This window comes from Anoplophora glabripennis, unplaced genomic scaffold (assembly GCF_000390285.2).
Source record: "Anoplophora glabripennis isolate ALB-LARVAE unplaced genomic scaffold, Agla_2.0 scaffold654, whole genome shotgun sequence".
Taxonomy (NCBI): Eukaryota; Metazoa; Arthropoda; class Insecta; order Coleoptera; family Cerambycidae; genus Anoplophora; species Anoplophora glabripennis.
Genome location: NW_019417027.1, coordinates 267,986 through 281,676, shown reverse-complemented (window position 1 = coordinate 281,676; position 13,691 = coordinate 267,986). Strand labels below are relative to the sequence as shown.

General features: G+C 33.7%; 1 protein-coding gene across 1 annotated transcript; it reads right to left on the bottom strand.

Annotated features, from left to right (window-relative positions):
- Window positions 1-3,506: 3,506 nt before the first annotated feature.
- Window positions 3,507-13,221, bottom strand: LOC108909952 (zinc finger protein 624-like; the record flags this gene model as incomplete). Its single annotated transcript, XM_023455825.1, has 6 exons — window positions 13,051-13,221; window positions 12,726-12,994; window positions 12,042-12,420; window positions 4,582-4,881; window positions 4,257-4,525; window positions 3,507-3,957 (listed from the first exon to the last, which is right to left on the bottom strand). Coding segments are annotated over exons 1-6 (1,839 nt in total), but the record flags the coding sequence as incomplete, so codon positions are not given.
- Between the last annotated feature and the right edge of the window lie 470 nt (window positions 13,222-13,691).

Genomic DNA, 13,691 nt, shown 5'->3' with positions numbered 1-13,691 from the left:
TCGAAAATCATGTGGACCATCGAATACTGAGTTTCTAAGCTAGAAGTAAAAAACGGGACAGCTGGTATTGCTAAAAATCACCCATGCATCAGAATATGCATCAGAATTGCAAGAGAAAGAGGCTTTGAACATGTTTGTAAAGATATTTCAAAACTTCAGACATATCTAACTAAATCCATGCTTATTTATTTCTTCTTTTCATTAAAAATTAGAGTTTACGAGTCTGTACGACACCGGCAACATCGCCTAGTTGATCTCTCAAAGCGTAAATACCACAGCGAAGTGAGTAGTCAGTTTTCTATTAAGAAAAACTATGCATATTTATTTTAGTGTTTAGGACTATTGCATATTTATTTTGTTCCTAACTTTTTTTTTTGAACAAAAAACTATGCATGCATGTTCTACGTAATAAACCGTCTCCTCGTTAAGAATACACATGTACACATTTAAGATCCAATATTGGTAATGAAAAATATATATTTTTAAACATAGAAAAAGCCGATGTATTTTACAAAGTATTCATTTTAATGCATTGTTACAAAAGCACTAGTCCGAAATCACACAAGTTTTTGTTTGAACCGATGTTTTTCACGACAGGCTTTACATTCTACTTCATATTCACATAAGATATGGTCGGTCCCTTAAATAACTTCATTTTTGACTGGATTTTGTGTTTTAATGGGCCGTACTTCANTTTAGCGTGCACTCTAGCACTCCCTGGGTTTCTATAATTTGGTTCAGATCGCTTTGCAGATTTTTATGTAGGTACTGGAGAAGAACGAAAACTATGTAAAAACAAAAGGGTTCCTTTAAACACATTAATACAATGTAATGCATATGTACTGAAATTATATTTAATTAATTTAATCCTACATAAATATAATATAATCATGTAATAGTGCACAATAAAAGCTAAACATTTAAACTTATATTTATGCCTTAAAATAATTCTAACAAAATACAATAGAGAACAGTGTTAGTACGTATAAAGAAGTCAAAAAACGTCAAAGGTCGAAAATCATGTGGACCAACGAATAAAGAGTTTCTAAGCTAGAAGTAAAAAACGGGACAGCTGGTATTGCTAAAAATCACCCATGCATCAGAATTGCAAGAGAAAGAGGCTTTGAACATTTTTGTAAAGATATTTCAAACCTTCCGACATATCTAACTAAATCCATGCTTATTTATTTCTTCTTTTCATTAAAAATTAGAGTTTACGAGTCTATACGACACCGGCAACATCGCCTAGTTGATCTCTCAAAGCGTAAATACCACAGCGAAGTGAGTAGTCAGTTTTCTATTAAGAAAAACAATGCATATTTATTTTAGTGTTTAGGATTATTGCATATTTATTTTGTTCCTATTTTTTTTTTTTTTTGAACAAAAAACTATGCATGCATGTTCTACGTAGTAAACCGTCTCCTCGTTAAGAATACACATGTACACATTTAAGATCCACTCTGAATATTGGTAATGAAAAATATATATTTTTAAACATAGAAAAAGCCGATGTATTTACAAAGTATTCATTTTAATGCATTGTTACAAAAGCATTAGTCCAAAATCACACAAGTTTTTGTTTGAACCGATTTTGTGTTTTAATGGGCCATACTTCACACCCACAGATGTTTTTTGTGCAGCAACAGATATCTCCTTAGAGACCTCTTATGCTTGGTTCCAGAATCACATTGATGCATTTGAACCCGCGACACACCTTTGCATGCTCGTACATACTCACCCGAACATTTAAACTCGTGAAGGTTCTCTATGCTTCAGCATGTGATATTTTATACAACTCCTGCAATTGGATTCATAATCACAGTCGGTACGCCTTATCTTTATGTTTCAGCTGATGCCGTTTAATATAACTCTTGTATTTAGTTTCGAAATCGCAGCCATTACATCTGTACTTTTGAACCTGAGAAGGATCTTTATGTTTCAGTTCATGCAGTTTGATAGAATTGTTGTATTTACATTCATAATTACAGTAGCTACACTTGTACATTTGAACCTGAGAAGGATCTTTATGCTTTAGCTGATGCTTTTTGAGATATCTCTTGTTTATAGTTTTGTAATCGCAGTCGTTACACTTGTACATTTGAACCTGCGAAGGGTCTTTGTGTTTCAGTTGGTGTTTCTTCATGGCATCCTTGTATTTAGTTTTGAAATCGCAGTCATTACACCTGTACGTTTGAACCTGAGAAGGATCTTTATGCTGCAGCTGATGCTGTTTGATACAACTTTTGTATTTAGTTTCAAAATTGCAGACGTTACACCTGTACAATTGAACCTGTGAAGGATCTGTATGTTTCAGTTGGTGTTTTTTCATATTACCCTTGTATTTAGTTTTGTAATCGCAGTCGTTACAGCTGTTCATTTGAACCTGTGAAGGATCTTTATGTGTCATTTGGTGTTTTTTCATAGCACCCTTGTATTTAGTTTCATTCGAAATCGCAGCCATTACATCTGTACTTTTGAACCTGAGAAGGATCTTTATGTTTCAGTTCATGCAGTTTGATAGAATTGTTGTATTTACATTCATAATTACAATAGCTACACTTGTACATTTGAACCTGAGAAGGATCTTTATGCTTTAGCTGATGCTTTTTGAGATATCTCTTGTTTATAGTTTTGTAATCGCAGTCGTTACACTTGTACATTTGAACCTGCGAAGGGCCTTTGTGTTTCAGTTGGTGTTTCTTCATGGCATCCTTGTATTTAGTTTTGAAATCGCAGTCATTACACCTGTACGTTTGAACCTGAGAAGGATCTTTATGCTGCAGCTGATGCTGTTTGATACAACTTTTGTATTTAGTTTCAAAATTGCAGACGTTACACCTGTACAATTGAACCTGTGAAGGATCTGTATGTTTCAGTTGGTGTTTTTTCATATTACCCTTGTATTTAGTTTTGTAATCGCAGTCGTTACAGCTGTTCATTTGAACCTGTGAAGGATCTTTATGTGTCATTTGGTGTTTTTTCATAGCACCCTTGTATTTAGTATCATAATCACAGTCCTTACACCTGTACATTTGAACCTGCAAAGGATCTTTATGTTTCAGTTGGTGTCGTTCCATATTACTCTTGTATTTACTTTCATAATTGCAGTCCTTACACCTGCACATTTGAACCTGAGAAGGATCTTTATGCTTCAGCTGATGCATTTTGAGATATATCTTGTTTATAGTTTTGTAATTGCAGTCGTTACACCTGTATGTTTGAACCTGCGAAGGATCTTTGTGTTTCAGTTGATGCGTTTTAAAATTATTGTTGTATTTAGTTTCAAAATTGCAGTCGTTACACTTGTACATTTGAACCTGCAAAGGATCTTTATGTACCAACTTGTGTCTGGTAAAGTTTCTCTTATTCTTTGATTCGTATGTGCAATCATCACATTTATAAATCGGCAGTTGTGAAGTGTCCTTATTCGGTAATGCGGTGTATTTGGTTTTATAGTCACAATTGTTCGAGTTTTTGTGTTTTATATAGTGACTATTAAAACTGACCTTCCGTTTTGTCTTGAAATCACAAATGTCACACTCATACAATCTCCCTCCAGATGCGCTTTTGTGTTTCACCTGACTCTTAGCAAACTCACACCTGTGCCTTGTCTTGTAACAATATGATCCGCATCGGTGCATACGCGTTTTCGAAGGATCTTTATGCCTCAGCTGGTGCTTCTGAAAAAATTTTTTATTTTCAGTTTCATACTCGCACGTTTCACATTTATATGCTTCCGAATCGTTCTCGTGTCTCACACGGTGCGCTATAAAACGGCTCTCGCTTCCAGTTTCGTAAATACATTTATCACATTTGTAAAATACTTTGTCATCCTGCTTGTCTTTCGTATTACAATCGTTTGTCGATTTATTCTCATGTTTACATCCATCCTCTTCCTCATCTCTAAGGACACTCTTCTCGAATGATTCACTATCGGAGCTCTGCAGTAGCGAGTCGCTGAAAAAATTACATATACAGGGTATTTTCCAATGTTAGGTGTTAATTCTAAGAGGTTATAGGTTATTCCAAATGTAGTTATATGTTTTTAAACTCCACAGGGCATTATTTCAATTTTATTATCATACAAACCAAATTTTTTACTACAATTAGGTCATATTTTTCTTGAACATATGTTAAAATTAATTATGCAAAAATCCTTAGAAATACAAAAAATGTATGCAAGAGATGCAAAATTAAATAAGATCTAGAGTTATACGGTTACCTTTTAAATTACTGTTAAAATAGTCTTCTCTTACCTCCTTTCTTCATCTTCCGATTTTATGTCAATACTTTCAGCTTTGATTGACATTTCCATCTCGTTGATATCGAATTCTTTGTCCTCGTTTTCAGTCTTAACGAATAAATCGGATGGTGACGTATCTATCTGGCTTTCAGTTGCTGCGTTATTAAAAATACCTCCAATTTTTTCCTGTACTTCCAAGCAACTTTTTAGGAAACTGTTGTGGGTGCACACAGAATCAAAGCATTCCTTACATACAACGGGATCTTTGATGATGTTTATATTCTGCAAAGCAGTTTCATTAAATTGCGAAACATTTAACTATTTAATATCACTGATACCATTTCAGGAGCCAATTTTTCGATAGCTTCAAGTTCTTCTTCACAAATACACCTAAACTCACTTTCTACTGGCTCCATACACAATCGACATATTTTCTGACTATCTGAAATGTCCATTGACTCGCTGGTCTTTTCCTTCGTATACACATCCCTTATATCGAGCTGTAACATTTTTTCACAATCCACATATGGAATAATTGCGTAATCGGTCTTCAGACAAGTTGACTTAAATTCGAATGCTGCGTTTAACTTTCTTCTGCAAACGTTACATATAACCTCCTTGCCATCGCTATCAAATATCTGAAATATATGCAACTTTAACCAAAGAGAAGGAAAATCACTTTGGCAGAAAATATCAATTACTGTTAGGTCGATCTAATGCGTTGAGGTGAGCGAAATGAGATGTATGTACATACATGTTAGATGCTAATTATTAAAGAGGGATGTCATCCACTGCGTCGCTATTACTGAGTCAGTCAGAACCCTTTTGGGATGCGCGAGCAGTCGAGGTCAGCCGATGGAGCACGGTCCGCGGGGTCAGCGAGTGAAGTCAGTCAATCACGAGAGTCACCAGACTCCCGACATAGCTAATAAACAAGCGACAACTCTGTCGTTTGAGGGAATAAACCGATTGTTGAAATTATGTGTTTTAATCGGGGGTGAAAACCCTCGGGTCTTTAACATACATTAGGGAGCTTTGTTTGAAACGTACATTTCTTTTTTTTGCTCCATTGAGGAAATATTGTTCTACAAATTGGAAATAAAATTTTACTAAATTTCAGTTCTTAATTTTGATTTTTAGTACTCGCTATTTAATTTTAAAATTTTCCTATTCATATAACACGAAACGAAGTTGTTTTTTCTTTAATTTTTCTGTATATTATTCCATATTTCAATTCTTGTCGAAATTCTAAATAAAATTCATACATCACCATATCCTATGATCACTAAAACTCCAATACGCTCTGTTTCATTTAAACGTGCCAATTTGCGAGAAAATTATTCACACAAAATGTATTTTTGGCATGTGTTGTCAAGATAATCACTATTAGACAAAAGAACGACGCAGAGTTGTTATGGAGTTAAAAACTTTCAAAGGTAACTTGATGGACTATCAACTTAACGGACAAATATTTTTCTACAATTTACAAAAAATAGATTTTCAAAGTTCGATATCTCGAAAACGGCTAAGTTTAGGCGCATGATGTGATATATGAAGTTTGTTTAGAATTTCGAGAAAAATTGAAAAATAGAATAATATACAGTGTTCCAATAAAGAAAAAGCAACTTTGTTATATCATAACTTTTCGACTGATCCTGCATACTTAAATATACTTTTTTGTAATAGCTTTAAAAAACCCTAAAACGCTTGTGTCCTATGATTTTTCGACAGCTATCTTACTTTAGGAGATAATCGACCGTTTCCATAGGTACATATCAGCGACCCAGAACTATGTAATACATAACCATCACTGACTTACCAATTTCAGCAAAAGAACATCTAAAATATCTCTAGAAACGTTGTCTATTACCTCAAAACCATTTACGGTTACAGTTTTGAGGCAAAGCTTGCACGAAGTTTCTTGAACGCCAGACATTGCAACAATTCTCTTTGAAACTTAAATATCAAACCGTTACTTAACCTCAATGAGAAATGAAAGAGAGTTATTGTTCTTCTTCCCCTTCTCTTATCCATGACGGATTGGTGGAAAAAAATTGACGTAATAAATAATTACGATTGCATTGTCTGTATTTTTAAGTGTAGATTTCAATTTACTTGAAACAAAGTGGTAACTATAATGTATTTTGCATTTGAAAATTTGTTTTGTCAGCAGGTGACGTCATCAACGAGATCCGGATTTTCGATTTGAAGCAAATTGTATCCCTATATGTATATAATACATAAACAGAAGCTTAAGTTGGTTATGATGTTAAGACATAAAGACATAATTTTTACGTTAATTGTTAAAATCGATTTAAGTATGTAGAGTTGAGCCGAGACAAAGACAGGACTGGTTCTAGAAAAATGCCATACTTCGCTTCAGGTGTTTATTGAAACAGAGACAACTTAGGAGTGAGTTTCTTGAAAGAGAGCTTTCATAGACCACTCTAGAAACTAGTAGGGCATTTATGTGATTATAATACAATAAAAATACATAAAAGCTTTACTTGGCACCCTGTAGCCCTATCATGTGCTTATAGCATTCCAAACATTAGTACCAGCGGATTACATTTTATTTCCTGGGCAACACGTTTCCCTGAATTAAAAACTATTACCTATTTTTATTGGGAAATAACATTAGTTTTTGTTGGTCAAAACATGATTAAACGTGCCCAATCGTGCTTATGTTTTTCCCAGAGCCAATATATGTATGTTACTATGTTCATAGCACATACTTCTATATACTGGCTCTGGTTTTTCCAAATTGTAGATACTACATTATACCACCGCCCCNACGTGCCCAATCGTGCTTATGTTTTTCCCAGAGCCAATATATGTATGTTACTATGTTCATAGCACATACTTCTATATACTGGCTCTGGTTTTTCCAAATTGTAGATACTACATTATACCACCGCCCCGTTGACTGAAATATTGCACAAAATATTTCAATCAACGACCGCCTATAAATTTAAAGTATATTGTAATATTTATTAAGTATCATATATTAGTACTATTTTTACCCGAAAGATGGCGCCGCAAAGAGTGACCACAAAAATCGCCCGTTTTTTCACAATTCGCAGAGAACTAAAGAAAATAGATAAAAATATGTTTTTGGTCTCAAATTACTCGTAAAAAAATTAAGATGAAGGTGAAATCATCCCCAAAAATAGGGAATATAAGAAATAATTGTAAAAATTCCAAAAAAAAATAAATGAAGATAATTCAGTGCTAGGAAAACATGGATTAACTATTCATAGTAAGTTTCAAGAAAAAACTACACCTGAATCAGGGTTGAAGCCACCCCATTCTCAAAAAAATACAACAAAATTCATTTTTATTTTAATTTCTCTATAGAATAAATCGCAGAAAAATTCATACATTTACACGACTAAAATGGGCATGTTGACTTCGAGAATCTACCCTCGAGAGCCTTAAGGGGTTGTAAATAATTATAAAAATTCTAAAGAATTCTTCATTTTTGGCATTTTTTCAGCCCCTAAGTTGAGGTGATTTTTAAAATTTTCAAAATACGAAAAGCTGTGCTCATTTAAGTTTTTTATGACAAGTAATTTGCGACTAAAAACATATTTTTGTATTTTTTTAAATTCTCTGCGGATTGTGAAAAAATGGGCGAAAATCACAGGTTTTTTGCGGTCACTCTTTAATATTTTAAGTTGCTTCTTCAGATAACTTTAGCCAACTGATGTATCAAATCCTTATTCATTATTACTGTGGTTTTCATAGTGCTCTTATTACCATGGTTTAGCGTTTACATCAGTCATACAAATGTTTGAAACTTCCCGTCCAGAATTAACTAAAGGATATTACTTTAATCGACAGCGAAGCAGGACAAAATGCATTTAGCAGCTTTTCATTTACCTGCAGGACACATGCTAAATGCCACGGTGGTTCAATGAGGGTGCTACGGATGTAGCCCAGGACAAAATTTTAAATATTGTAGCAGGAAAATATGTACAAGTGACAGGTAAGTCTTTCGGCAAACGCGTATAACATGAAGTTCAAATGTAGCCCTGTCGTCATGTGCTCACAGCATTCCAAACATTAGTACCAGCGGATTATCTTTTATTTGCGTGATCACCACGTTCGCCTGACTTACAAACTATCACCTATTTTTATCGGAAAATAACATTGGTTTTTGTTGGTCAAAACATGATTAAACGTGCCCAACCGTGTTTATGAGTTGTTGGATAAAATTTTGAACGTTTCTGATTACATTTAACAATATTAGAATTTAATTCAATTATTATTTTTTTTTAAAAGTAATGAATCATTACGTCTTCTCGTTTTGCTAAGTAGATAGCGCCATCTATCAATTATAGTAGACACTACCTTACATCACCGCCTCCTTGACTGATATATTGTACAAAATATTTCTATCAACGACCGCCTATAAATTTAAAGTATACTGTAATATTTATTATGTCATATATTAGTGTTATTTTTACCCGAGAGATGGCGGCACAAATTTAATTCTCGTCTTGATTTTAGCGAGCACTCAAGCACTCCCTGGATTTCTATAATTTGGTTCAGTTCGGTTTGCAGATTTTTATGTAGGTACTGGACAAGAACAAAAACTATGTAAAAACAAAAGGGTTCCTTTAAACACATTAATACAATGTAATGCATATGTACTGAAATTATATTTAATTAATTTAATCTTACATACATATAATATAATCATGTAATAGTGCACAATAAAAGCTAAACATTTAAACTTATATTGATGCCTTAAAATAATACTAACAAAATACAATAGGGAACAGTGTTAGTACAATAACGTTTCTTTGCACTGGGAACCCTGCCCCCCCCCCCTACACAAATTACGAAAAATCAAATGAAAATTATAAATTACATAGGATGCGGGTTAATTTTAAATATGTACGTATAAAAATTAAAGAAGTCAAAAAAATAAATGTAACAAATAAACACTTATTTAAACATAGAAAATAAAGGTGGTTGCTGCAAAATTCTTTTAGCCAATAGCCCCTCCAGCCAAAGCCCTCATCATTTTCTCATCCACATTTACACAACCCCTACTCATAAGGAAAACACATTTTTAGGACAGGACAAATAAAGAATATCAGGCTGGAAGGGTGAATTGATTTTGTACAAATATAACTAACTCCCACTAACAGGTACATAATAATTTTCAAAGCACTGCTTTCTGGTTGACCGCAACACTTGTCTCGAAAATCATGTGGACAATCGAATACTGTTTCTAAGCTAGAAGTGAAAAACGGGGCATATAATATTGCTAAAAATCACCGATGCATCAGAATTGCAAGATAAACAGGCTTTGAACATTTTTATAAAGATATTTTAAAGCTTCTGACATATTATCTAACTAAAACGATGCTTATTTATTTCTCCTTTTCATTAAAAATTAGAGTTTACGAGTCTATACGACATTGGCAACATCGCCTAGTTGTTCTCTCAACGCGTAAATACCACAGCGAAGTGAGTAGACAGTTTTCTATTAAGAAATACTATGCATATTTATTTTAGTGTTTAGTATTATTACATATTTATTTTGTTGTTCCTAATTTTTTTTTGAACAAAAAACTATTAACTGCATGTTCTACATAATAAACCGTCTCCTCGTTTAGAATACACATGTATATTCACATTTAAGATTCACTCTGAATATTGGTAATGAAAAATATATATTTTTAAACATAGAAAAAGCAGTTGTATATTACAAAGTATTAATTTTAATGCATTGTTACAAAAGCACTAGTCCGAAATCACTTGTCTCTTCCTGTTTCAGAGAGAGTTTTTGTTTGAACCGATGTTTTTCACTACAGGCTTTACATTCTACTTCATATTCACATAAGATATGGTCGGTCCCTTAAATAACTTCATTTTTGACTGGATTTTATGTTTTAATGGGCCGTACTTCACACCCACAGATGTATTTTGTGCAGCAACAGATATCTCCTTAGAGACTTCTCACGCCTGGTTCCAGAATCACATTGATGCATTTGAACCCTCGACATACCTTCGCATGCTCATACACACTCACCCGAACATTTACGCTCGTGAAGGCTCTCTATGCTTCAGCATGTAATATTTTATACAACTCCTGCAATTGGATTCATAATCACAGTCGGTACGCCTTAACTTTATGTTTCAGTTGATGCTTATTGATACAACTTTTGTATTTAGTTTCATAATCACAGTCGTTACACCTGTACAATTGGACCTGAGAAGGATCTTTATGCTTCAGTTGATGCTGTTTGATACATCTCTTGTATTTAGTTTCGTAATCACAGTCCCCACACCTGTACATTTGAACCCGAGAAGGATCTTTATGTTTCAGTTGGTGTCGTTTTATATCACTCTTGTATTTAGTTTCATAATCGCAGTCGTTACACTTGTACATTTGAACCTGTGAAGGATCTTTATGCTTCAGTTGATGTTGTTTGATATAACTCTTGTATACAGTTTTGTAATCACAGTCATTACACCTGTACGTTTGAACCTGAGAAGGATCTTTATGTTTTAGTTGGTGTGATTTGATATGACTCTTGTATTTAGTTTCGTAATCGCAGTCGTCACATTTGTACATTTGAACCCGCGAAAGATCTTTGTGATTCAGTTGGTGATTTTTCATTTCACTTTTGTACTTAGTTTCGAAATCACAGTCCTCACACCTGTACATTTGAACCCGAGAAGGATCTTTATGTTTCAGTTGGTGTCGATTTATATCACTCTTGTATTTAGTTTTGTAATCGCAGTTGTTACACTTGTACATTTGAACCTGTGAAGGGTCTTTATGTTTGAGTTGGTGCTTTTTGATGTTCGTTTTATATATAGTTTCGTAATCACAGTCATTACACCTGTACATTTGAACCCGAGAAGGATCTTTATGTTTCAGTTGGTGATTTCTCATTTCACCTTTGTATTTAGTTTCGAAATCACAGTCCTTACACCTGTACATTTGAACCCGAGAAGGATCTTTATGTTTGAGTTGGTGTCGTTTCATATCACCCTTGTATTTAGTTTCGTAATCGCAGTCGTTACACTTGTACATTTGAACCTGTGAAGGGTCTTTATGTTTGAGTTGGTGCTTTTTGATATACATTTTGTATATAGTTTTGTAATCACAGTCATTACACCTGTACGTTTGAACCTGAGAAGGATCTTTATGTTTCAGTTGATGCTGTTTGATACAACTTTTGTATTTAGATTCGAAATCACAGTCCTTACACCTGTGCATTTGAACCAGAGAAGGATCTTTATGTTTCAGTTGGTGTCGTTTCATATCACCCTTGTATTTAGTTTCGTAATCGCAGTCGTTACACTTGTACATTTGAACCTGTGAAGGGTCTTTATGTTTGAGTTGGTGCTTTTTGATATACATTTTGTATATAGTTTTGTAATCACAGTCATTACACATGTACGTTTGAACCTGAGAAGGATCTTTATGTTTCAGTTGGTGTGATTTGATATGACTCTTGTATTTAGTTTCGTAATCGCAGTCATTACACCCGTACATTTTGACCTGCGAAGGATCTTTATGTATCAACTGATGTCTGGTAAAGTCTCTCTTATTCTCTGATTGGTATGTGCAACCGTCACATTTATATTTGGGCAGTTGCGAAGTGTCTTTATTTGCTAACGCGATGTTTTTGATTTTATAATCGCATTCTACACGATTGTTTGAGTTTTTGTGTTTTATATAATGACTGTTAAAACTGACCTTCCGCTTTGTTTTGAAATCACAAAAGTCGCACTCGTACAATCGTCCTTCAAATGCGCTTTTATGTCTTACCTGACTCTTAGCAAGCTCACACCTATGCCTTGTCTTGTAATCATAAGATCCGCATTGATGCATATGCGTATCCGAAGAGTCTTTATGCTTCAACTGGTGCTTCTGAAAAAATTTTTTATTTTCGCTTTCATACTCACACGATTCACATTTATATGCTTCCGAATCCTTCTCCTGTCTTGCAGGATGTGCTATAAAACGGCTCTCGCTTCCAGTTTTGTAAATACATTTATCACATTTATAAAATACTTTGTGGTCCTGCTTGACCTTCGTATTACATTCGTTTGTCGATCTATTCTCATGTTTACATCCATCCTCTTCTGCATCTCTAAAGACACTCTTCTCGAATAAACCACTATCAGAGCTCTGCAGTAGCGAGTCGCTGAAAAAATTACATATACAGGGTATTTTCCAAAGTCAGGTGTTAATTCTAAGGGGGTCATAGGTTATTGCAAATGCAATTATGCAAGTTTCTGAACTCCACAAGACATTATTTCAGTTTTATTATCACATAAATCAAATTCTTGACGAAAATTAGTAATATTCTTATTGGAGATATTTTAAAAATAATTAATTATGTGAAAACCCTCAGAAATACAAGAAATTAATGCACAATATGCAAAATTAAATAAGATCTGGAGTTATACGGTTACCTTTTAAATTATTCTTAAGGTAGTCTTCTCTTACCTGCTTTCCTCATCTTCCGATTTTATGTCGATACTTTCAGCTTTGATCGACATTTCCATCTCGTTGATATTGTATTCTTTGTCCTCGTTTTCAGTCTTAAGGAATAAATCGGCTGGTGACGCATCTATCCGACGTTCTGTCGCTTCGCTATAAAAAATACCTCCAATTTTTTCCTGTACTTCCAAGCAATTTTTTAGGAAACTGTTGTGGGTGCACACAAAATCAAAGCATTCCTTACATACAACGGGATCTTTGATGATATTTATAGTCTGCAAAGCGATTTCATTAAATTGCGAAACATTTAACTATTTAATGTCATTGATACCATTTCGGGAGCCAATTTTTCGATAGCTTCAAGTTCTTCTTCACAAATACACCTAAACTCACTTTCTACTGGCTCCATACACAATCGACATATTTTTTCACTAACTGAAATATCCACTGACTCGCATATCTTTTCCTTCGTATACACATCTCTGATATCGAGCTGTAACATTTTTTCACAATCCACATGTGGAATAATTGTGTAATCAGTATTCAGACAAGTTGACTTAAATTCGAATGCTGCGTTTAACTTTCTTCTGCAGACGTTACATATAACTTCTTTGCCGTCGCCATCAAATTTCTGAAATATATGCAACTTTAACTTTAAAATAAAAACAGCGTTAATGACAAAACTGATATAAAAAACTTAAGTCAGATATACCACAATTTAATTAAATAAATACAACTTTTTCTAACTATTAATAATAAGGTTCCTATATTTTATTCCTACAATAATTACCACCATTCGTACAATCTGTTTGAATCGTTGTTTTTGCTTTCACTCGATATCATAAACATAAAGTTTAAATTATGATGAGGTTCAACACTAAAATTAAATGCAAATTAAAAAAAAATTGAATAACAAAAAATTTCTCCTGATTCAGCCGTTCTTTTAAAGTTTTTGGTTTTTTATATTATATA